General features: G+C 37.9%; 1 protein-coding gene across 1 annotated transcript in view; it reads left to right on the top strand.

Annotated features, from left to right (window-relative positions):
* The first annotated feature begins 5,640 nt into the window (after positions 1-5,640).
* TTC27 (tetratricopeptide repeat domain 27) overlaps positions 5,641-24,322 on the top strand; it is a 117,186-nt gene continuing 98,504 nt past the window's right edge. The window contains exons 1-5 of the mRNA XM_062629564.1: positions 5,641-5,889; positions 8,601-8,778; positions 13,271-13,400; positions 20,926-21,066; positions 23,922-24,024. Coding sequence (XP_062485548.1) covers positions 5,802-5,889; positions 8,601-8,778; positions 13,271-13,400; positions 20,926-21,066; positions 23,922-24,024 — 640 coding nt within the window. The 5' untranslated portion in view covers positions 5,641-5,801. The remainder of the gene's footprint in view (positions 5,890-8,600; positions 8,779-13,270; positions 13,401-20,925; positions 21,067-23,921; positions 24,025-24,322) is intronic.

Raw genomic sequence — 24,322 nt, forward strand, 5'->3', positions numbered from 1 at the left:
GAAAAAAACTTAGCTAAACAGTTTTACAAAGTTTAACTGCATTAAAGGTTGAAATGGCATGGGAGCAATGAATTGGCATTTAGCCTTAGAATTACTGCCAACTCCAAAGGAAAATTTGAATCAAATAACTTAAACTTCAATTTCCTGTGTAAGAAAAAGCAAGGAATGGGTTCATAAAGTTTAAGGGGAAAAAAAACAAAAATCTAGACAAGAAGACCTGAGAATATTATTAAGCCACAGGTAACAGCAGAGACTCCAAACCTATTCCTTGGAAGTTTTAAGAAAGGATGTTTTAATTAGGAGAGTAGTATCACTATGTCTGTTTGACCTGATCTCTACTCATTTTGTGTGGGCTTATCCATTTTTACAAGCAAATACTATAGGACTTTTGCCAGACATCAAGTCATAGGCTCTTAGCCTGAGTGTGCTGACAAGAATTTGGTGGTAATAGTAGCATACACCTGAAAAGTCCTTCCGAAAAATGCCATCAGCACCAGTTCTAATGACTTTGTGGAAGAACAGATCACCTTCTTTGTCACCAAGGTTATAGAGGATGATAAGCATAAGATGGGAGGGAGCAGAGGGAGAAGTCACAGTTCTGTTAAAGTATGTTTTGGGTCATCTTCGCACCCCCAGCATAAATTTGGAAACTGGCCCTAAACACAATCTCTCATCTACATCCAGAGGACTAAGAAGTTAGTAAAGCATCTGCTCTCTGTGTGCCATTCCTGGTTCACTTGTTTCAGGAATGATCCATGGTAGCAAAACCCACAGTGTATGTATTGTTTCATCCCAGGCAGGATAGTTCTGAGCTGACTGGAACTGAATACAGAATATTCATGGCAGTGGTTGATCATTTTATTTTAGAATGGTGGCTGCACACTTGCTTGCTTTATAAGGATTAGCATCTTTATTTTAAAGGGTTTAGATGTTATGTATATAAAGGAAAGGCATACATAAACAGTACAAATCTGCAACTGGTGCTTGCGTTACCATCCTCTTATGTGTTGACGTGGCAGGGACTTAAGTTACAGCAAAGCCCCTACAGACACTAGATAGGACGTCATATTCCTTTTCCATTTGGAGGAGTGAATATTTGTTTCTAATACAGAAATAAATGCTCTACTGCACCTGCAAAACAGTGCATGTCTTCTTGGATAAGGCAATCTCAACTATAAGAACTGTAGATACAAGAACAAACTCAATCTCGTTGAGATTGAGCAATCTCAACTGTAGATATAAGAACAAAAACTTCAGTGGGAGGAGAAAACAAAAATGTGCAAGCTGAAATTGCTACAAAGGAGAGACAGCAGTTCATTACCAACAGGGATGTCAACATGCAATGAGAATGAGTCAGTATGATGCAGCTCCGTGATACAGACAATTCAAAGCCACTCTGGGAGGTCAGACACCAACATATTCTTTGCTCTGTGTGAATCCACACAAAAAGCATACTCCAGCTCTTAATAGACTCCCACATCTCTAATAACTTTTTGATAAGCTTTTTTTTGTTTGTTTTCTACATTTGTTACTGTAAATCTGATTTTAGCCAACTTTTGATCCTTAGTAAAGTGACCATATTTGTTTCAGGCCACTCTTCATCAGTAAAGCTAGAGGTATCACCTAGATAAATCGAAGCATAGGCAATTCAGACAAGTATCCTAAAAATCAAGACTGGATAAGCACCGAAAAGAACCCCAAACATTTTGCCTTTAAAGCTGAACAAGAAGAGGTCTTCCTCTGAGATGCAACATAAGTCTAAAGCAACTGCTCTTCTTTCAAATGAAGAAGATAAGGACAGCATGAATATTTTCCCTACTCTCATGTTCAAAATATGTTCACAATGCCCTGCAATTTATTTTGTGGCAGAATATGAACACATAGACATGGATTAATCCCTTACTATTTCCTAATCTATTTTTATTAATAATTGCTACAGGCAGCCTTTGAACAGAATGGCTGTATAACAGATCAGCAGAGTTCAGGCACACAAGATATAAAAAGTGATTTCTCATCATGAGCATTTCTAGTCTGCTCTCTAGTCAAAATCCTACTCACATGTTCCTTAACTTACAACAGCAGAAAGAAGAAAGTTTCCCACAGCAACAAGATTAAGGTATAATTCTGCTACTGAGAAGAACAGTTGGAAAACCTATAGGAACTTATTTTCCTTCACTTGGTCTTCACATGCTCTTTATTCCTCTGTTATAACTCTATCACACTGCAAAACCCTGCTGAACTTTTACTTAAGCAAACTGAAACTGAGATGCAAAAATGGAGACGGCCAAAAAGTACTACTCTGACATATAGGGCACCATACCCCCAATCACTACCAAAACACACTTTTCAGAGAGAAGAGTAGAAAACACAGGAAGAAACATTTTTGTGCCCGTGGTTGTTGTTTTGTTTGTTTATTTGTAAAAATAAATACTACCTGCTTTGCTTATAACTCCAAGCTAAGAGATATTCTCCAAATAGAAAACATCAAAACATTTATTTGAGCTATTTGGCAAAGCTGTAAGAAACGAAGTTTTTCAGGACAGTACACTTCTCATCAGGCAGAATGTTCCTGTTTCTTATTATAACTTAACACAGAGTATTTAAGCTAATAACACTATTAAAGTTAAATCCTTCATGCTAATTAGCTGGAATAATCATATTGGAAGATACAATGTAACATCTAACTATTCTGTAGATCTAAACCAATTTCTGTATACAATTAAATGAACTGTACACAATGCAATACAATACAATGTAAATGTAATGCAATACAGTGCAATACAATACAAGTAAAATGCATTCTCACTTAATCATATAACAATCTAGCTTGTGTTTTTAGACTCTAAGTCTGAAAGCTGAAGAGGACTGCTTATTATAGTGTTGTAAAAATTGTCACAAAAACATATCCAGTATTTTTCTGTTTATTTACATGGAATATTCTGTAATTAATACACACACATCCACAGACACCCCCCCACCCCCCCACCCTCCCCTTGCATCCACAGCACTCACCAGATCTTGCATTATAAAACAGAGAATAAGGACCACTGGTCATGCCTAAGTCACACACCAAACCTTACTGAGGTCAAGTCACAGAGATACCTCAAACTTTGGGAGACCAGCATAAAAACCAGGACTGTAAGTGATTTTCAAGCACAATTAGAATTTATTAACAAGGGCTGCACTGCTTTCTGGTAAGAGCTAATATGGTAGAAATTCAGCAAGGTTCTCAGAATGTGAAACTTGTCACCCCTTCATTGTTTGCTGCCTGTCATAATCAGTGTTTCTGCTTAATCTTATAATTTTGTTTCACAGACTGTATATTTACTCAAGACCTACTTTATCTTTGCCTAGTTATTTAACTGATCTTGGATACCATACACAAAGAGTTACAGTAATATTAGCATATAATATTTCCTGAATAATCAGTGAAGATTAATGTAAGTGCTTTTAGGAGAGTCGCCACTGTATCAGAGAAGAGCTGCCCAGAGCTACTTGCAACTGGCCATGTTCTTTGTTGTTCATTCTCTAGGAGTAGTTTGAATCACTCTTTCTTTTCCTGTTGTGTGGTGACCTACACTGCCTCTGTTGCTGCTTTATAAAGTTGTTAGTAAGAGAAGGATTTCCTAACCACTATTATTTTAGCACTTTAGAACTGTAGCTTTGCTACCTCCACCTCCCTTGCTAAGCAGTGATTGTGTTAGTCAGGGTCTGGGTGAAGCAAGAGTCTAAGTTGGTGAACTGGTCAGACCTGAGAGAAGCAAAGGATACAATGATAGTTGGTAAGTGCAGTGAAGAAACTGTAATATATGCCAAATATCACATCAGTCCCGGTGACTGAGATATACTACTAATAGGCTGTAACAGCTGTATAATAATTGTCTTTTTTTTGCCTTCGTCACCTCAAGACCCTAAGTCTATGTTTATTTTTAAATGGCAAATATAACTGGGAAAGCTGTAGGTATGCTGGAAACTTCCTAAGGAACCACTCCTCCTTAAAATGCGGGCCTGCACATTAACTCAGCAAAACTGAAGAATGTAGTTTCAGCTCTTAGCTTACATCTTTTGGAACCCACTAAGCTTCAAACAAGCTTGAAGTCTGTTTCTGAAGATCTAACTCAAGATGATGTGACCATAAATACGATGATTCGTATTCATATGAATATTTTTCCTGTTAACAAAGAATAACTGGTTACTGGGATATAGCTGGATTGAATTAACAAAGTAAGAAAAATGGATAGAATTCCCCAATTCAAACTTTGCAGCTCCCTTTCTCTCAGCAGACACGTCAAATATTCTCTTTATAACTGCAGAAGTTTGGGTATACAACCTTTCAAGTTTTCATCCTGCTGTACCTATGAGTGGGTTTTATCCTCAAGAGGATAAATCCTTCCCTTTCCCCTCTCCTCTGATAGCAAATCAACTATTGTTAAAAAATGGCATACAACACAATTGCTTCTTTCTTCAACAGTAACAGAGACCTGGGACATAGAATTGAGGATAAATTAAAATTCATATAATGACAGCTTTTACAATCAGCATCTCATTGTTAAAAAATGTTGTAATAAATGTCTATTTATTATGTTTAAAGTAATAATAATTACCTTAAACTTACCAAATCTTTCTTTAAGAGTAGTGGTGTTTTTTTTGGTAGTCCACAATGAGATCATCTATTTCAAAAGGCTTTAGGAAAAAACTGCTGTGACAGAAAATATTTATTTATATAATATCGATCAAAACAGCAGCACAGATATCTTGCGAGGTGACATTAAACATGCTGGTACAGACACCAGAGTAGCACACCACTTCATATGTGTCATATACCCTCATGGAAGAAAGTTAAAGATGAAGGTGATTCCCTGAGAACTCCTGTGTCAGAAGGTCTAATTATCTACTTCTTGCTTAGAAATAGTACGAAGCATTACGCTAAAATCTTGAATCCTCTCTAGGCAGTACTGCCAAAGGCTTGCTTCCCTTTGAGCCAACTGACAGAAGCAGTCTTGAAATACAAACAAAACCTTTTGACTGTTTGTGCGTTCTTCAGATCGTTTAGGGAAGCGAATTTAAGCAAGACACTTCCTCAAGTCTGTAGCAAATGGGAACCGATAATCAAAGCCATCTTTTACACCAGCAGTTATCAGTCCCCTCTCAGTCCGGAGTGCAATGACTCCTGCCGGTGGTTCTCCTGCCATGTATGCACCTGTTACAGTCTCCAAGTGCCTCCAGTACCCGCGCATAGGGGAAACGGGCAGAGATGAGAAAGCAAAATACTCCTTGGCTTTATTTACCGTTTATGCTCAGAAAAGTTTATTGTTACACACGCTCCGGGGGACGCGCGCCCCCCGCGGGCCTCAAGAGCGGAGCCTCATCAGGGAACCACACAGGCAGCAGCCCCACTGCTCGTCCCAAGGCACCCCCTCACCGCACCTCACCTCACCTCACCGCGCACCCGCCCTCCCTGCGCCGCCTGGCGGGGGGGGGTGGGGGGCGGAGGGCTCGGTCTCTCTCTCCCCTCCCCCAGCAACACCTCACCGCTCGCGCGCCCTCAGCCCCGCTCCCCCCCCCCATCACCCCCGCTGGGCTGCTCTCCAGCGCGGACAGGCGTGCCGGACGGGCCACTGCGCCTGCGCGCGTCGCGGCGCGTCGCATGCTCCCGGCGTGCACGGCGGCGGTGTCATGGCGGCTCCCTGAGGCCGGTTCCCACACATGGGTTGAGGGAGCGCCGGCAGCGCCTGTCAGTCAGCGCGGGGGTCGCGAGCCGGCAGCGGTGGGGAGCGGAGCGGGGAGGGGACGGCGGGACCATGTTCGCTTTGGAGAGCGCCTTGCTGAGGGGCTTCCTTAGCGCGGGCGAGGCCCTGGAGTGGAAGCAGGGCGAAGTCGCGGCGGCAGGTGAGGGGAGGTCTCGGCCCGTCGCGGAGGAGGTGCTCGGACTTTGTGTGTGGCCGTCGCTGTGCGCGTCCGGAGCCGCCAGCGTCTCCATCAGCCCCAGGCTGAGCTGGCGTAGTGGCTGCGGCTCGTTTCATCCGCGCTCGCTCTGGCGGTGGTTGTATCTCTCTTCCACCTGCTCTCTCTGCCGGGCTCAGGGCCGCCCCCTCCCCGGGCTCGTCAGCCTGGAGAAGCGGCGCAGCTGAGGCGAGAGGCGCGGTCCCCTAGGCGTGGCTCTTCTCAAGAGTTTTTCGGCCGCTACCTGCCGGTCCGACCGGGTTTCAGGTGGAGAACCTGCGTCTGCAGCAGGCCCCCGCCGCTCCTCTAGTCAGGCTGTTCATGACAGTGCGCCCTCCGGCTGGCTCATGACCTTCGAGAGAAGGGCTGCCTGGCTCTTGTAGCAAAACAGGAGGAGAAAAAGTCTGCCATGAACTATATTTTACTAGTATTTTACTAGTATTTAGTCAGTGTTGCTTGAGGAAACAATGAAAAGCAGTCGCTTGAGGACACTTGATTCGGTTGTTACTGACCCAGCTTTCAATCAGGGGAGCACAGCAGTTTTTAAAATGTAACATTTGTCACAAAAAGGTACTTGCATATTTCAGAGAGGCTAGAAACACAGTTGTGATCAAGTAATGGTATTTAAAACATTTAGAGGTTGTAGTGTGTTGAAAGACTTGTTTATCTGTACCCAAGCACTTTGGGAATTTTGGAAAAGAACTGTATAGAGCTGCTTAGCTGTTTATGCGGCTTCCTTTTTAATCTTAATCGTTGTACTGTCCAGGAATGTCAGGTGATGTGACTGACCTGTCAGATCTACCTTATCTTTTCACTGAGAGTTGGTGAAAGGTATCTTGCAGTAGAGAGAGAAAATGGTGGGCTTGGTGATGATTCTTAGTTACCACTTACATTGGCCCTTCCTACTGGTGATCTGGAAACTCAGTTTAAAGACTGTGACCTTCAGTTTGTATGGTGTCTTATACGAAGCTAAACACAGAACCAAATGCAGACTTTATGTGCTTACAGTTATGTTACGGTGTTACTGGAAAGAGAAAACCTCACTATTTTTTAATATCCTCACAGCCAATAGTTATTCTGCCAGCTACAGTCTTGCCTGTATGGACAAATATAACCCAATATAGAGAAGCTGTTATTTGGTGAAAGAAAGTCTCCCCAAAGTGTAGATTGGACCAAAATTGTTGTTATTTCTGTTCTCTGTGAGAGCATGATGTCAGTGGGGCTGCAGGACTATTCTTTTGCATATGCCTTTCCAAGTACAGCTTACAGCTTTTGGTAAATGATCTAGCACCTAAATGATCTCTTACATCATTCAGCTGATTGTTTTTATAAAGAACAATAGTAAATTTTGGCCAGCAGCCTGATTAGCAGGTCCAGACTGATCGGAATGAGCGTGTGTCTATCACTCATTCTTCCCAAGTCATCCATTCCTGCTATTGAAATTGGTTCTGTGCTCCATTGACCTGTACGTCTGAAGTTTGGAATACTTGTTTTAGCTGGGTGGGCTTAGGGTTGGTATTTGGTTCATTCACTTGCAGAGCTGCTGCTTGTATGGATTTAATGCTTGGTGCTAGCTCTGGTACTAATATTAGTGTAGCTGTGGTAACACTGAGTGCATGGGAGCTGCAGCCCCCAGCTGGCATCAGAGATTAATATTAAAGCACCTATCCTATGCAAATCTCTGCATTTCCTCAGCTGCTTCTCAGCTGCCTCAGCTTTAACTGCATCAGCTAGTTAAAACCACTTAGTACATCTACATGAATTGCAGCTGCTGTGTAGGCAGATACTGATTTTGCTCAATAATAGCAGGTTTAGCATGATGAAGTTGTTCTAACAACTGCTGGATTGATTTGCACTGTAGCATGTCTGAAGAAAGAAGATACATTCTGTAAACTAAGTTGTAGCCTGGGTCAAGAATCTGATGGCTTTGATGCTTCTTAGTAACTAAATGTGTAGTATTTCATGACTTCTGCTTGTCTTGAAAGGCTTCAGTGGAGAAACAGAGATCTCAATCCACTAGATCTAAATCTAGTTATTCCTAAGAGTCTGATTCCATATACAGACTTCTCATTGAGATAGTAAACGTATCATAGGAAAATAATTCTTTTATAAAGATAAAATCATATTGCCCATTCTTTGTGTACATTCTAAGCATTTAAAGGAAAGACTGAGTAGTTTCTGCAGTTTTACATGAGAATGTATTCACTGAATCCAGAAAATACTGAACCATTTTTATTTGTTGCATTTCCTGTAGAAGGGTTTTCTAGTCTGTGAAATTACTGTCTTATCTGTAGGACTTTACTGGAACACACTCATAAAATATTTTGAAGGAAGAAAAGAGTCTTGTGACAACTGAAGTTGTTTTCAGTAACTGTAGTGTACATGCTTGAAACGCGATCCGTGTCTTTCCCCTGAAATTTCAGTGCAAGTTTGTTTCACGTTGATCTGGCAGTTTGTATTTCACTGTAGCATTAATGCAAGTCCTGTAAAATTTTGGATAAAGTGATGCTGCTACTCCTGTTCTTTAGTTTCAGTGCAACTTCTGCATTGTAAGTGAAGTTTCATTCCTTGAAAGGGAAGTGGTATGTGTTTTGGTTTGATTAGGCCTTGTAAGACAATTTACACTGATTTGTTTCTTTTTTTTTCTTTTCCTTCAGAAAGTGGATCATTATTACAATTGATTTTGGATGGGAAATACGAGGCAGTATTTTCAAGTTCAGCTATCCAGAATGTTTTCAGTGCATCATCTGTGGCAGAGGAGAACATCGACAGTTACTTGGAGAAACAGATTCTAGCATACCTGGACTGTTCTGCAGAGGTTGATAACGTGGAAAGGTGGAAATCATTATTTATTATATTGAAGATTAGTAGAGGCCGTATTTGATTTCTAGAAAAGGCTTAAGGAAAAAGAAAATAAAAATGTGACATAATTCTGCCCAAACCAGCAAACTGATTTCTTGGGTTGCTCCCCCCATATCTTGGAACATCTGTTCATTATCACAGTTTCTTTCACTGGATACTATTGTGATATGAGGGTTTCCTGGAAACACTGCCTTTATTTACATAGATTACCTTTGAAGCTGCTGGTATAAGGAAGCCAACAAATGTAAATTCATGTTGCCGTGTGTCATCAAACAATTTATTAACAGTTTTCTCTCTGCAGTGTTTCATTATATGTACGTGACTACTTAAAGTACCATGTAATGTTACTGTCTGATCAATGCCTGTGTTTCCAAGTCTGATTCATAGTAAGATTCTTCTGTTCTTCTTAATGTAAAATGAGTAAGGTATTACCGAGATGCTATTCATCGATAATTTTCTTCACAAGACTTTCTCTGATAGGTTCTCTAAATTGTACTGCAGATGCCAGTTTTTGCTGTTAATGAGTCTGACTTCAGTGTTTATGGCTTCCTGCATAAATAATGAACAGACTGAAATCTATCATGCTAGGCATGGTAGAAGCAGAAAACTGTATGTATGTATATATATTTGTTTATTTTAAAAGGTGAGGTTGGGAAAAAGTTTTGCCAAAAGATAAGAGAAGATAAAAAGAAAATAAGGTCAGTTATTGCCAGTAAGTGTGGCAAAGTGCACATGCCTGACAGACATAAACCCAAGAGTTTTTGCGAAAGTATCAGGGAGAAACAAATACTTGGCACCTCTAAAATATTGAGCTGAGTTTTGTTAGTGATCATAGTGTGTCAAAAGCTTGTCTTCTAGTGTGGCATATAATGCAATGCCCTCCTTTTTTTCTGAGTTGGAATGTTCAGAGGTTGCTCCTGTGTATTTTGTCTCTAGGTGGTTGTTTTTTGGTTTTGTTAGGGTTTTCTTGTTTTTTTTTAATTACTTTGTTGTGCTGTTGCTGTTAAATATTACCTGTAGTTTATATGGTAACAGAGTCTATAGAAGTTTTTTAATATTTCTAAATTCTGTCATCTTGCAGTAGTTTATTCTAAATAATGTGGCAAGGAAAGAAACATCGATCAGGGCTTGAAACAGACTCAGTCTTCATCCTGATCATTGCTTGAGATATGTGTTGCTGTTTGAAGTATGTGTTGCTGCCTTTATGAACCATTCAGCTTCTTAAAGATAATCATAATCCATACAATGCATTCAGTAGTATTTTATACATATCCTGTTATGGTGATATGTCATCTCCTGCTCTCCCGTGAGCTTTTAGCTGTATGTCATTTACAGGACTCTACTGCTGTTGTCCTGCTGCAGAGAGCAAAAGAATTTGTTCCTCTGGTGCTCGTGTTTCAGCTCTTTGGTCTTTGAGGTTTTTTGTGTTCCCTCAGCAATTTTTGGCAGCATTAGAAGCCCCCTTACCAGAAGATACAGAGGCAGATCTCCAATATTTAGCCTTTCAAAAGCAGACAGTTTTTTGTTTTCTGAAGTGTTATTCAGAATGAAAGCATGTAGTCTTCAAAATATATCAGTGTCTGCCAGGAACATTTTTTGTCAAGTGAATTTTTCAAGCTTCATTAATAATACTGTAAGAAGCTTTGAATTAGTGCTGAAGGAAGTTGAGATTTTCTCTTGATAGAAAAACATACTGAAAGATCATTTCCTATTTTAGATAGGCACTGCTTGTAGCACTTAAATCTGCACCATGTTTGTTAGTTTCCAATGACTTTCTAGGTTAAAATGTGTTACATAGTTATTTTTCCTACTTACAGGCCCTATGCCCTGTGACTGTCTTAGGGCAGGAATTAATGCAACTTTTGCATTCTGACCTTCCATTGCCTATGGTGAAAATTTTTTTGTGTATATGGGTAAAATGTCATTTTCTTTTTATACTGAATGATTCAGAGGAATTGCAGTAAACCTCTGAGTTCTAGCTCAGAAAATTCACAAAGACACTGGTTTTCTTGTAACTTTTAGTAGGCAGTGTAAGTTCAAATACATGCTTCTGTTGCCTGAAATGAAAGATGTAATTATGGAAATGAAAAAACTCAATGGGAGTTGAATTAAATCGGAAACAGAAAGTTGGATAATGTTAATCTTTTTGCACAATGTAACCACAGTATGAAGTTCAGTTTTATAATAGTTTTAAAAGATCTGTTAAGGAGTTCTATTTCTGAAGTTAAAACTGGACAGCTTGAGGGCAAAATAGATCAAAATTTGGATCTAGACTGTAATTTCTTTGGACATAGCCTGTAACTTTTTCCACTTTCAAATCCGTAACTCTAGAAGGAAAATATTTAGCAGCATTTTAAAATCTGCTGCAACTTTTTCTGTCATTTAACTGCTTCCCTTCTTCCCTGCCCAGACATTTTGCACTATGGCACTTTTAAACTTGATGGCTTAAAAAGTTACGGAAAGTCTCAAAGCAAACATTGTTGAATAGGAGATTTTTATTTTTTTTTTTTAGTTTTCCCTGCTATTGCTACTTGTTTCAGCGGTTAACTTTATCTTCTACAGAAAATGTAGCCTTGCAGCTAAATTTTTAATCAGCACATTATAGAGGATGAAGCAATAGTATGTGTGTTAACCATATAGAGGGAGAATGCCTCTTTATTTTTTTCTGAACTCCATATGAAGGAGGTGTATTCATTGCCTCATTCTAAAAGCTGCGAAATAATGTGCAAGACACAATAAAAAAGATAGAATAGTTGTGGAGAGCTTGTTTCAAAACATCTTTATGTTTGATTCCAGAAGCTAAAGGAACAAAAAAATGGGCACTAACAGTTATTTTTATTGCAGTGCGTTTACTACTTATTCAACATAGAAATGAATACCAAACTTTCCAAAACAAATCCATACAATAAAGCTTGCTATGATTTCCCACTGAATGGTAAGATGGGGGCATCTGATGGTTGGTTAATTGGTGTGCCATATATATTGAAAAACAAAAATGGAGAAATTCTTGCTGTTTCCCAGCTTGCATACTTGTATACGAGTTGACTGTTCAGTGTCCAATTTTGTTTTTGTTTCTCTTCTGTAATTTTTTGACTTTGGTAAAAAGAAAATAAATGTTTCCCAGAGAGGTAACCTGATGACATCTTAAGCATAGCCTATTATTTTCTTACTCTTATTTGTAAATTCTGGCGTTATATAAAAATCTATTATTTTGCCAAATACAAATGCTCTATTATTCTTTGCTTTGAGCAAGATTAGGTGTAGCAATATGACTATTACAGTAGGGTGTATGTGAGCATCTGCTTTGACATCATTATCACAATCCTACTGGACTTGGTGTAAACAGTGCTTAAAAATAAGCCAGCAAAACCCCCATTCACATAGAAAGGAATAACAAGATGGATGGGTGGATAGACACGTGTAGGGGAATGTAAGAAATAAATCAAACTACATAGGTCACCATGGTGAGTTAGACACTACCCACAGTCCCTGTTGCTTTTCAGGCAGCCTTTGAGGGGTGAGCATTTGAAAGGTCTGCAGTGTAAGTGTGAAGGCAGTCAGAGGCAGAATGAAATGTTTCTTGATAAAAAAGAGGTGTGGGGTGGGGATAGGCAAAGGGAGCCTGGGATAAGCAATAGAGAATAGCATTTGTGGGGATTAGACCTTGGAACTGACTTTCTTTTCAACCAAGCCTTTCCCATTTCTGCTTTCTCATTGTTCTACATCTTTTATCACATTCTTTCCCACCAGCTGCTTGTTTGTGTGTCTTTTCTACTTGACTTGTTTTTTTTTGCGGGCTTGTATAACGCTTCATCTTTTTTTTTTCCCACCCCCATTTGGAGGACTCTTGCATCTTTAAGTCTCTATTTTATAGGGAGGGGGAGGAAGGGGGGAAGGCTAGGTTTTTCCAGTTTGGCAATGCTCCTTAACGTACCAATTTTTCACCAACACAATTAAAATGTTAACTTTTTGTAGGCAGGCGGCACATCATATTACGTGTCAGGGCCCTTGTCGGCGCATGACTGATGATAACACAGTAAGGTTATAAGTAACCAAGGAATTATAAACCAAACTGGAAGTTTGTGCAAGTCTCCTATAGGCCTACACCTTTTAAATGGGCGATTAATTTCTGAGGGATTGTGCCCTGCCTTCTGCAGGCATAGATTATATGTTTCTGTATGTGCGTAAAGAAATAATATCATAATGATGTTAGATGAGTTTAGTCTTAAATAAGAGAGATTTTGCCTTATTTAGTTTCAAGAGTGAAAGTCTCATAATTCCATCTTTAAAATATTAAGATCTATTTTATTTTCCTAGTAAGAGAGGTTTTTTGTTTGGTTTTGTTGTTTTGTGTTGTGTTTTTTTTTTAAGGATGGGGTTTTTAATTAGTACAAGAATTAATCAGATCTTAGCCTTAATTAAAAATGTAATGTGTTGCTAATTGCTTTCCTTATCTGTATTGCAGGCAGAGGCTGATATTTCTACTTGGTGTGGGCAGTTTGCAGCTCTTTGTTCAAAGCAATTGGACCGGGCCTCCTGTTCAGTTAAAGCTTCATGACTTTTTGCCACCTGCGTTGTTACAGAAATTCTGTGAGGTATATGTGGATTTTAATAAGCTGTCCTTTTATGATCGCTGCTTTCCAGAAATAACTGTAACACACAGATGTGTCGGAGAAGTCACATCTGTGAGGTGCAGTGCTAGAATTGCTTTGATTACTGACCCTTCTGGCTGCTATTGCAAGCATCTTCAGCTGTATCGGTTTTATAAGCAGGGTCCTAATAGTAGTTACTCTGTTTCGCTGCTTAAGACATTTTCTGCTGGAGATGTTTTGCATGAGGAAGATACTTATTGTGTGGAAGCATTTACCTGAAGGGCATGTGCAGCCAATAAACTGCTAATTTATTTATTTATTTATGGATGTGTTCTTGACTGGAATCAAAGAAAGATCTTTATAAATGGCTTAGAAATTTCCCCCTCTTATGCTAAGGTAGAAGCTGCATATCTTGCAAACAGCAGAACATCTGTCAGATACTAAGAGAACAGTAGATTTGGATGCTCAGTATCTTTTTAGGCTCATGAATGATGTAAAGTGAATTGTAGGAGTACAAAAATGCAAACTCAAATAGAGCTTTGGAAGAGGAGGGCAATGTAAGAGATGAAACTGAGGACTGTTAGTTCTATTTACTTTGGCACTTTTTAATGTAAATAGCTGATGAACACCATAATTTATTTTAAGTGAGATGTGCCAGTTGTTTCTCATGGCACTAGCACACTATCTAGTGACTCTCCTGTACCTGTGGTTCAGCACAGCTTCTAGAGCATCAGTTTTTCTCATGGAATTAAAGCTATGGTAAAATACTGGTAAATATGGTAAAAAAAAATGGTAAAAAATATGGTAAAATTACAGCAGTGTGTCAGGGAAGAACTGACGCTAGTGCGAAATCTACATGAGTTTAAATTTAGAATTTCACTGAATTAGTTATGGAACATAGGCAGTGTAAATGCTGTGAACTGTGGAATAAGGGGAAATTTGAGTATGTGAAAAGTTTCACATAAAACCATCAGCTCTGTATTGCATATTGTGGCATGTTTTTGTGAGAATGCAGTAATTCATAAAGTCCTACCCTAGGTTGGTTTGCAAGGTTATATTTCTAAATAACTAATCCTCTTTTCTTCTTTTTAAATAGATGTTTATCAATTTGGTTTATCTTTTAGAGCTAACACGGTGTGTATATAGGCTTATTTTTGCTCAATTTTTGATACTAGAAATTCAAATCTTATGTTCTAGTGACTAGATAAGTAACAATGGAAACCAAGACTGCTAAACCTTCTAGGGTGTGAAATGAGTTAGCAGAAATACGAAAGTATTCTCTTTTTGAGGGGAAAATTAGTTCAATTTTCTTTATATATAATAATAATAAAAAATACAAACTTTTTTTTCCATTCTTATAATTTGTTTATAATCTTTAAGACCAGTGAACTGTAATATTAAAATGTTCTTATAATCCGTGGGTTCTGTTCACTAAAGAACCCTAATCTACGTTTGTGTATATGCACAAGCTGAAGCCTAACAAAGAGGCTGCAGCACAAGATGGTAGTCCTAGAATTGCTGTCATTGACAAGAGTTCACAGACCTGTAAAACACAGTGTTCATAATTCTATTAACCATCCCACTTATTGTCTGTCTTAAGGTGAGAATGAGATACTAATACCTGTTAAATAATGGAATAAGTTTCCTGTTTAGTTTCTGTGGTGTTTCTGCTGTGGCCATAAATGTAATGCATTAAAAGATGTTTGTTTACCCAGAGGTGACATTAGAGGAATAACGAACTGGCAAGAGATTGCAATGGAAAACAGAGTTGATCATACTTGTTTTCTAATGAGTACTGCGTCAGACTTTGATATTGCTGCAAGGTTTAGCTATTTATGTGTTCAGGTGAAAGTTTACTTTTATTTATATTATTGCTATCTATATTCTGAAATGTTAGGGTTTTTTTCTTTTTTTCCCCTAGAGTACTAAACATTTATGTGCTAAAATATAAAATCCAGTTCTCTTCTTTATTAAGCATCTAATCCAAAAGCTCTTGTATGTTTTGAATTACCTATATGTACTTTTCTTTCAAAGGATTCTTAGTATATAAATGCTCTGTAAAAATGAACATAGAATCACAGAATGGTTTGGGTTGGAAGGGATCTTAAAGATGATCTAGTTCCAACTACACCTTTCACTAGACCAGGTTTCTTAAAGCCCCATCCACCCTGGCCTTGAACCCATCCAGGATGTGAACATCTTGATAAGCTGACATTTTTGTGCTTCCATTAATCCAGCTTTCCTTTCTTGCATACACAGATGTTCAGAAAGTGTGTTAAAAATAGAGCTATAACTTTTTCCATCTCTTGTAATGTTCCATATTCCATCATCAAGACTGATACAATCCCTTTTTAAATAGACCTTTCATTTTTCATGTTTTCAGACTAAAATGATCTTTACCCATGTCAAGGTTAAAAAAATGTATGTCTTCATGTTTCTTGTAGCCTGCTCTAAGTAATGTCAGTAACTTTCAGCCTTACAATTGTCTCCTTTTTTTTTCCCCAGGAATATTTTCAAAACTGTTACTTTTATTTTCAGAACCCTTTATTGAATTAGTCTTAACTTTGGATTAGTCTTAAATTTATGTTTTCAGGCTATATAACTGATGCCATTTCTATCCTTTGAAAGTTTCATTTCCGGATCAGCGGCATAGTTTCGTTTCTGCTCCCAGATAACTTCTGAATGCATCATTAATTTCTTATGAGTGCATTAAGACTGCATAAGACTATAATTTCAGTGAAGAACAAATAAAATAGCCTCTTCTAATTGAGTTGCTGGTAGAGGCCTCTTGGATGTCTTTCATGAACAATATCCTGGAGTATATGTACATTATTTCCCATCCCCCAAGTTGATTCCAGCCTTCTCTGTAAATTACAGTTACATTTATGTACTCTATTAGGATTTTTTTTTTATGTCCTACAGAACTGGATTGTGCTTTTCTCTTTTGAATCCAAGCTTAAAAGTAGCTCAGTAGTTTCTAATTAGAAAAGCAGCTAGGTTTTTAGTTACTAGGTGTCTTTCAGTTACCACACCAGTTAACAGTCTGAGTGATACTACCTTGATTTTTTTTTTTTTAATAAGTGGATTCTGTTAAAGGAAGATATGAAATGTACATATGTATTAACACGTACATATGATGTGAGACGTAAAATGTTTTAACAGTTCTGGCTTTGAAATTGCTGGAATTAAGCTAAAACTTTTTTAATAAGTGCAGTGCTTATAATAAATGGGATATAGTAATGGTCTCCTTGTATATTAAAGAACTGTCACTGATTCTTTGCATGTACCATAAAACATAAAGAACTGTTGGTGTTAGTGTGCATTTATTCTCCCTTAAGTTCCATAGAATCATAGAATAGTTAGGGTTGGAAAGGACCTTAAGATCATCTAGTTCCAACCCCCATAGTTTCTGTGTATTAGCTCATACAATTCAACTTAGTATTTTCAGTAGATGAACTGTACAAAGCTCTGTAGTAGGACTAGTTAAGACCACCAGTGACTAAGAATATTGTGCAAACAAGCTGCTTTCATTCTTCATTATCTGTTTTCATATTTACAATATGATATATTTGATAACAGTGAGAAGCTTCATCTGGAAGAAGATTCTGATATGGTAATTGGTAGTACATGTAACTAACTGTTAGGAGTCTTCCAAGTACATTTATCAATAGCTCCTGCTGGACTTTAGTAACTTCCAGGTTGATTACAAATAATGAGTTTTGGAATGCATTTGAATAATTCTTTTTTCTTATACTTGTATTATTGCTTCTTTTATGCATTATTTGATCCTTTTGCTGGAAGCGACTGAAATATTACCGCACATTGAAATATATCAATGAAATATTGATATTAATAGCCATGTTTATAATTAATATGAAAAATACTGATAAACTGTGTAATACTACTGTCTTAAATTCAATGTGATTCCTTAGCCATGTTAATTCAGTGTGTTGGGAATTCCTTTTTCCAGACTCAGATGCTTGGCTTCTATTAGCATAAACTAGCCACAAAGAAGAGAGTTACATTTTAGCCTGACTGTGCTGTTTTGAGTACCAGTGACCAGAAAGATACAGGCTTTGAACATTTTGCAGACTTCTGCCTCTTGTGGGGAATATAAAGATGGATGATAAAGACTGAATGTGGGTGGTGCAGTCTTGTAAGCAGGGATAATAGGCTAAAGTAGACTACAGTCTGGCCTGACATTCTCTTGCTATGAATATAGAAAAGAAGGGAGACTCCTTTGTAACCTCGTAGGGAATATGTAGCAGGAGCATCATAGCTAAGTACTTCTACCTGTAGCACTCTCAGGGAAGACTTGCTTGTGCTAGCTCACCTTTATTATCTTGAGACTACAAGTTGGCTCAGCATGGGTTGCCTGTTGCTAGTTCGGGTCACAAAACTGGGGCCTCCACTGTAATCTTGCCTTCTTTGCAGAAAGTCAAAGAGAGAAGCAGTTACAAATAAACCCATTTTTTTTTATCCCCTGAAATGTAGAGTAAAGAGTGAATTGTGTTCCAAAGGAGCAAATCTTTGCCTAGTAACCTCGGTACATTCTCCATTATTCTGGAAGATGTAACATCTTAGCTTTGTCAAATGACAAATTGTTGTGCAGTAGTCTTCGTACTGTTTAAAATCTAAGAAGCCTGGTATATAAGGCTCCCCTTCCCCTGCCAATTGTTTAAACGGGTCTTCCCAAACCTTTAGTTTGGCTTTTTCTACCTCTGTGTATGTCTTCACTTACCTTTTTGGATTTAGGGGAAGGATCCCCAAGACTGAGGAAAATGCTGATGAAATGTTAGGAAGGCAAGTTCAGAACAGTTTCTTACACGAACAGTTTCTTACACAAAAATAAAACCATAATAATTTCATCATTACTCAGGTGGTAATGGTTGTTCTGAGCAATACTTTTGAAATACTGTGAAAACTGAAGTAGCCAAGAGTATTGTTCAGCATGCAGTTCATTCAGGGTTTTAGTAGTAACTAACAAACAGTAACTTGACAGTAGCCATTAATTTGGTGTTTGGGAGTTGAATACATAACCAGCTATGTTTCAGAGATTAAAAATAATATATTTAGAGTGAATTAAGCTTTATTTGTCTGTATTTAGTTAAATGGAACCACCTGCAGATACAACAAATTGGATGATTACTTCAGAGATTTCTCATCCTATGTTCATACAGTGATTATCTACTATATGTTTCTGTGTTTTAAGAAAATTATTCCTGTATAAGATAATTGCATGTTTTGGTGTCAAGTCTGGTGAAGAAGGTAAGACTCAACAATCTAACCCAGGTTTACTAGGTCAAGAACGTTAGCAAGGTTTGGGTTATGGCCATTTTGAGAGATGAGGAATTTTTGAGCTATATGATATAGCTTCAGAACTTTGGATATTTAAGTGTTTAGGTACAAGGCAAGCTCAAAATTGCTTTTTACTCTTAGTCAGTGCTTTAGGGATTTTTATGAACTTGATTCCTAACCTTTCAGCCCTTGAAGCTATAAAAGCTTAAGTGTCTACCTCTTACATGTAGCTGTTCTTTCATCTTTAAAGTCTACCTTAGGGCAGTAAATTCTGTTGTTAGAATTCTGCACTGATAACGTGGTCTTAGAGCAGAAGCTATAAGAATGAATGCTGGTTTAGGCTTTCTCAGCTAAAAGAAAGGATGTATGCTTTCCCATATGGGATTTGCTTCATGGAAAGAACGTGGATTTGTTTAAATAGGGTAGCAGTTCTTTGGCTCCGAGACTTGGCTTATTGTCAAGGCTGTGACATGTCATCATCTCTTCCCACCCTCATTACATCCCTTGTAATGTTACATTAGTTGGACTGAGCTTTTTCCAGTGAAAGGACTTGAAATGTGAGTTTGAGATTAATTGCTTGCTACAGTGCTTAAACAAGTGTGGATTAGTATAGCAAGGCTGTTTTAGAAAATGGTTTCATAAGAAAACTTATAGCTGCTTTTCTTTCCCACTGAGTATTTTAAGTGCTGTCTACGTTGATTATAGAATCAAAACAGAGCAGACAAGGGAAAAAAGTTCATGTTAAACTGAGAATTATATTAGGTGGGCAATTGCATTATTCTAAAACTGAATTTTTAAAACTACTGAATGCTGACTTTCCCTCAAGGTCAGCATTCCTTGAGGGAAATGCTCATCTCTACTCTAGAGAGTAGAGATGTTGGTAAGGTGGTTCCTTTCTGAATCAGTAGAGGTGAGAGGGATCTGATATACTTGGCAGTTTGTTTCCTTTATTCTTAAGTGATTTCTCAGGCTATTGTAAACTTTGTTTTCCACAGTGGAACTGAAATGACTGCAGCGATGTCATGCAAGATTCCACTGTGAGTAAACAAAGTCCCTAGTCATTGTCTACAGAGTAAAAGTATTTGCAATGTTAATGCAAGATAGATAACTAACAAACCTAAGCAAATCGGGGAAAAACCAAAAAAAAGCCTTGCAGACTTGTTATTGAAAGGTGAATTTGGGGAGTAATGTGGCTTACAACTTCTGTCTTCAATGTAACCTCTCGGTAAAGGTATTGAAAACTGTTTTAAGTAACTTAGGAATTACATTATTCATTCAGCTTAAAAAGTTTAAATGTGATTCAAATAACTTCTGTCCTGGTTGTGTAGACTGAATGGCAAATTTTCTCAGGCAAGGGACTTAAATGCAGGCTGTCATTTAACCTTCTCCTCTTTCCTTTCCCTTTTCTTGCCCCTTTCATACCAACTGGAAACAAAAGCACTACTTTTAGTTTGCAAAGGAAACCTGTCCTATGAGAACTAGGAATAAACTGCTGAACTGATGTCTCCCTGTTCCTGAAGATAAACCGCTTAAATGCTTTCATTGTATTGAAAGTGAGAGAAGAATATGTGACTTGGATGACAGTCACCACAGAGGCAGATTTCCTGGAGAGCCACCTCAAGCACATTAAGTAAAAAAAAAAAATACTATAGGGAACATCATACAGGAAAGAATCCAAAGCAGGGAGAGTTGTTTCTGTTTTTTTTGACAGAGTGAGGAATGCCTCTGATACTGCTGCCCTGATGCCACTCTGACACAAAGCTCCCTCTGGGGAATGAAGATAATACATCTTGACATGACTGGAAGAATACCTAGTGTATTTGAGTGCTGTAGGTTTAATTTAATGAATTATTTTATTTCTGTGATTAAAAATTGAATGGCATGGATTTACCAGAAGCTTTTCTCTGTAGATCATGGGAAGGATATTACTGGAATGTGTTTGGGAATAGTGTTAACTGGACACAGACATTTCAGATGAGAGGAAATCGGAGTCTTCCAGATGTTTTTGATACGGTGTGTCAGGACCACAAGACATAAGGCAGAATTCACCATGACTTGGTAAAAGGTTCAGTCTTCAAGAGATGGCAATTTTTTTTCCCCAATGTTTTGACGAGAATTTTTCCTTAAATACATGAGCAGTTATTTTTTCTAATTCTGTATTACATGACTTGTTCATAGACTTACTTATGTTTCCTGAACCTAGTATTTTTTTCCTTTATTCTTCTTTCAGCCAAAAATGCTGCATGCGGCTATTCTGAAGATGCTGGTTCTAGATGCTGAATCAGTCTATACCTTGACTTCTCATCCTATTTTGCTGCTAATAGCCAGGATAATCCTTGTCAATTCCAGACACAAGCTTGCATCTCTTCAGGTGAGAAATATGTGACTAATGATTATGACTGCCAGCTACTCATTAACTGCTTCTCTCATTCTTTGAATCAGTATAATTCCTTCCCCCCCCCCCCTCCCCCCATCTCTGGGGTTTTTTCTTCTAAGAAACGGGTCAAAATTGCTTACAATTAAACACAAGTATCTTTTTCTTAAGGATAATCTATTAAGAAAATAGATCTTGTCTTCTCCAAGAGAGAAGAATGATACCTTCATTACCTGGAAAAATTAGAAAATTTAATAAGAAGCAATTTTAAGACACATACTTTGTGACATTTGGGGGAGGGGAGAGAGAATGCTCTGTGATGTAGCATACATATATTGTGTCCTTTTTTAACAAGCTTTGGGATACTTTTAACCATTACTGTATGAGTTCTAAGCCATGAGTTCCAGATGGCAAGGAAGTATACTCTTTTGTTTGTTGTTAATCCTCTACCTCTTCTATAGGCATCCATGTGGAGGCCACCTTAATTCTCTATTGTGCTTGTACATTAAAAATGAGAAGATATGATGGACCTTTCCATGAGAGAGGGCTTTAGTCTATACTTGCCTTGTAGTTTAGCAGCAGGCTGTTCGGTAGCAGGAGTCTGGAACTAGGCAACTTTTAACAGCAGTAATGTCTTTTTATTACATTCCAATTGAACAGAATTTGGCTGGAGATCAGGATGACACATGGTCTCTCTATATGCTTGGCTGACAACATCCCTTCACAGCTGGGTCTTTGTTTGATTAATGAATTAAACTGTGTAGGAGATATTGGCTGTGCTGCATTTTGGGGAGCCAAGCTCTTCCATCGTTTTCCCTGTTATTCACAGATGAGTGCTGTTGAATTTCAGTAATTGGGTCAGTCAGGAAGGCAGAAAATGTACCCAGTATAGAGAATTCCCTTGCTGCCTGCCCTCAGACCGACGTAATAGGAGGCCACCTTCTACCTAGTGGAGGTTCAATTACTTAGGTTACATCAAGTTTGGATAGTATTTTAAAGTGGACAACTGATAAAAACTACTTTCATCAACAGGTGAAAACTACTTTCATCAAAACTACTACTGATAAAAACTACTTTCATCAACATTAAAGATTGCCATTCTTTTTTGTTTCAGTTTGATCCTAATGAAGTCTTTTAATACTTTTGCTTTGTTTAGTGCAAATAAATTTAAAGTGGTGTGAACTACTCTGAAATATATTCCCTGAAGCACTGATAAAGCCCTTTTTTATTACAAAATTATACATGGAAGATTAAATGCTTAAAAATAATCAAAAAATTAACTTGTCTTTCAAAAAGCTAACATTGCTGACAGAATATTATACAGAGTTTATCTGGCTTGCCTGAAACTTGTATGTGTGCTCTCTCCCATTCTAACATTTCTGAGTGGCAAGCTTCAGGAAATCGTATCATTAAGCTGAATAATCAGTTGTGTGGGAAAATGAATACTATAAATAGCTAAACTGAAGTAATTGGAAACTAATTTAAATTGCTTTAAGTTTCTAAAGTGATGAAATGCCAGGATCTGGTCTTTTTTCACGAAGTCTGTTGTTCATGTGCTTTTACTCTGTTCAGCTTGATATCAAAAGTCATCTTTCATTGCTTTCTGAAATAGAAGCTGCTATTCTTTTTGATGGCTCCTTTCTAGGGATGTTAGTCAACTACATGTGATTGGTTTAGATGTTTATGCTTGAATACTGTACAGCCCTTAGGTCAGTCTGATGTAAGCATACCTGTATGAAAAGCTCAGAAGATAGGTACATCTTGGAAGCAATCAAATATCTGTTTCATAGAAAATTACTGGTGTGATAACAATAGTAGATTAACTAGTAATCATTAGGGCCTGTGTAGAGGCATACCCTAAATTCACAGGTGACAATTTTCTAGGTAATTTAGAGAATAGACCATTACATTATCAGTCATCTTTTCCCTGCATTTCCACCTGATGCAGCTAGAGAGGGATAAAATATGGTGGGGAACTTATGTTTTCTGTACACAGCTTTCTATTTCCTGAGCTGTGATTCAGCTCTGCTATAGAAGGATTACTTAGTTCAGTAAGGTATTTACCTATTTGAAATTCCACATAGAAACATTAATACTTTCAATTGTGATTGTGTGGTGTTCTCGTGAGCAGTTCTGATCCTCCTCCACCTCACTGTCTCCTTTCTACCCCCACCTGAAAAAAAAACCCAACAAAAAATAGGACAGGAAAATTGCCTAGAAGGGTAACACTGGATGATCAGAAATACAGAATGGCTTCCATTAAAAATCAGCTGAATAGTCTAGGACTCTTCAGGCTGGAAAGATTACTGAAGAGTGAAATCATGGCTGTCTATTAAAATCATGAAAGTGACACAAAAGAAGATATGTGAGAAACAGTTGGTTTTGTTTTGTTATTTTTTTTTTGTCTTTTTCTGTTACCAGAATTAGGAGGTGTGAAATCAAAGTAGCAAGTGGCTACTCCAAAACAAGTACACACAAGTGTTCCTTTTATCTTCTGTTTGAGCAGTTTCTTAACAGAATATGGTCCTAAAGATTTGCAGGATTCAAAGAGCAGCTAGAGAAATTAACTGGGAAAGTCCATCAAACTCTTAGAGCACTGTAGAGCTGCTTGAATATGTTCATCTTTAACCTAGGTTGGTGTTCACTTTTTTATATAAACAGCAATTTTGGATGGTTTAGTATTGTTTAGAAATTAGAATTGAATAAATTGCAAAATCTTTATTTTAAAGCCACTTATCCTTTTTCCTGTTCTTTTTTTGGTTTTGTTTCTGTCGTGTCGTTTGTGTTTTTGTTTTTAAGGATACTTTGAAATATACCTGTTATTTATTTGAAATATCCGTATTTTCTTTCAGACAGTGTTTTGGTGGACTCTAAGGTGTGTGAATATTCACCAGCAGTTGTTAGAGGAGAGATCACCTGAGCTATTTTCTCTTGCCCAGACCTGTATAAAACAAGGTATGTTTCTAATTACTCGGTTTATTGGCCTACAGGATCAGTTGTAAGACATCGTAGGAGAGGGGAATTTGTAGGCACAGCTCTCAGCATGATGCTTGTGTAACTACAGAGAGTAGAGAAGGAACAGAATTCACTTAAATTGACATGGAGTTGTGTGGCACATGCTGTTTTCCAGCCTCTGAGATGAAAACTGGAATAGGTTATTGAAGACAAAGGTTTTCTTCTCCCATGCTTAACACTGTTAACTTGTCACAAGTTCATTTGAAGCCATTCTGTAGTTCTCAACCCTTACTTAACT

Source organism: Pezoporus occidentalis, unplaced genomic scaffold (assembly GCF_034315485.1).
Source record: "Pezoporus occidentalis ecotype Australia unplaced genomic scaffold, CSIRO_AGI_Poc_V1 ctg34, whole genome shotgun sequence".
In the NCBI taxonomy this organism is placed as follows: Eukaryota; Metazoa; Chordata; class Aves; order Psittaciformes; family Psittacidae; genus Pezoporus; species Pezoporus occidentalis.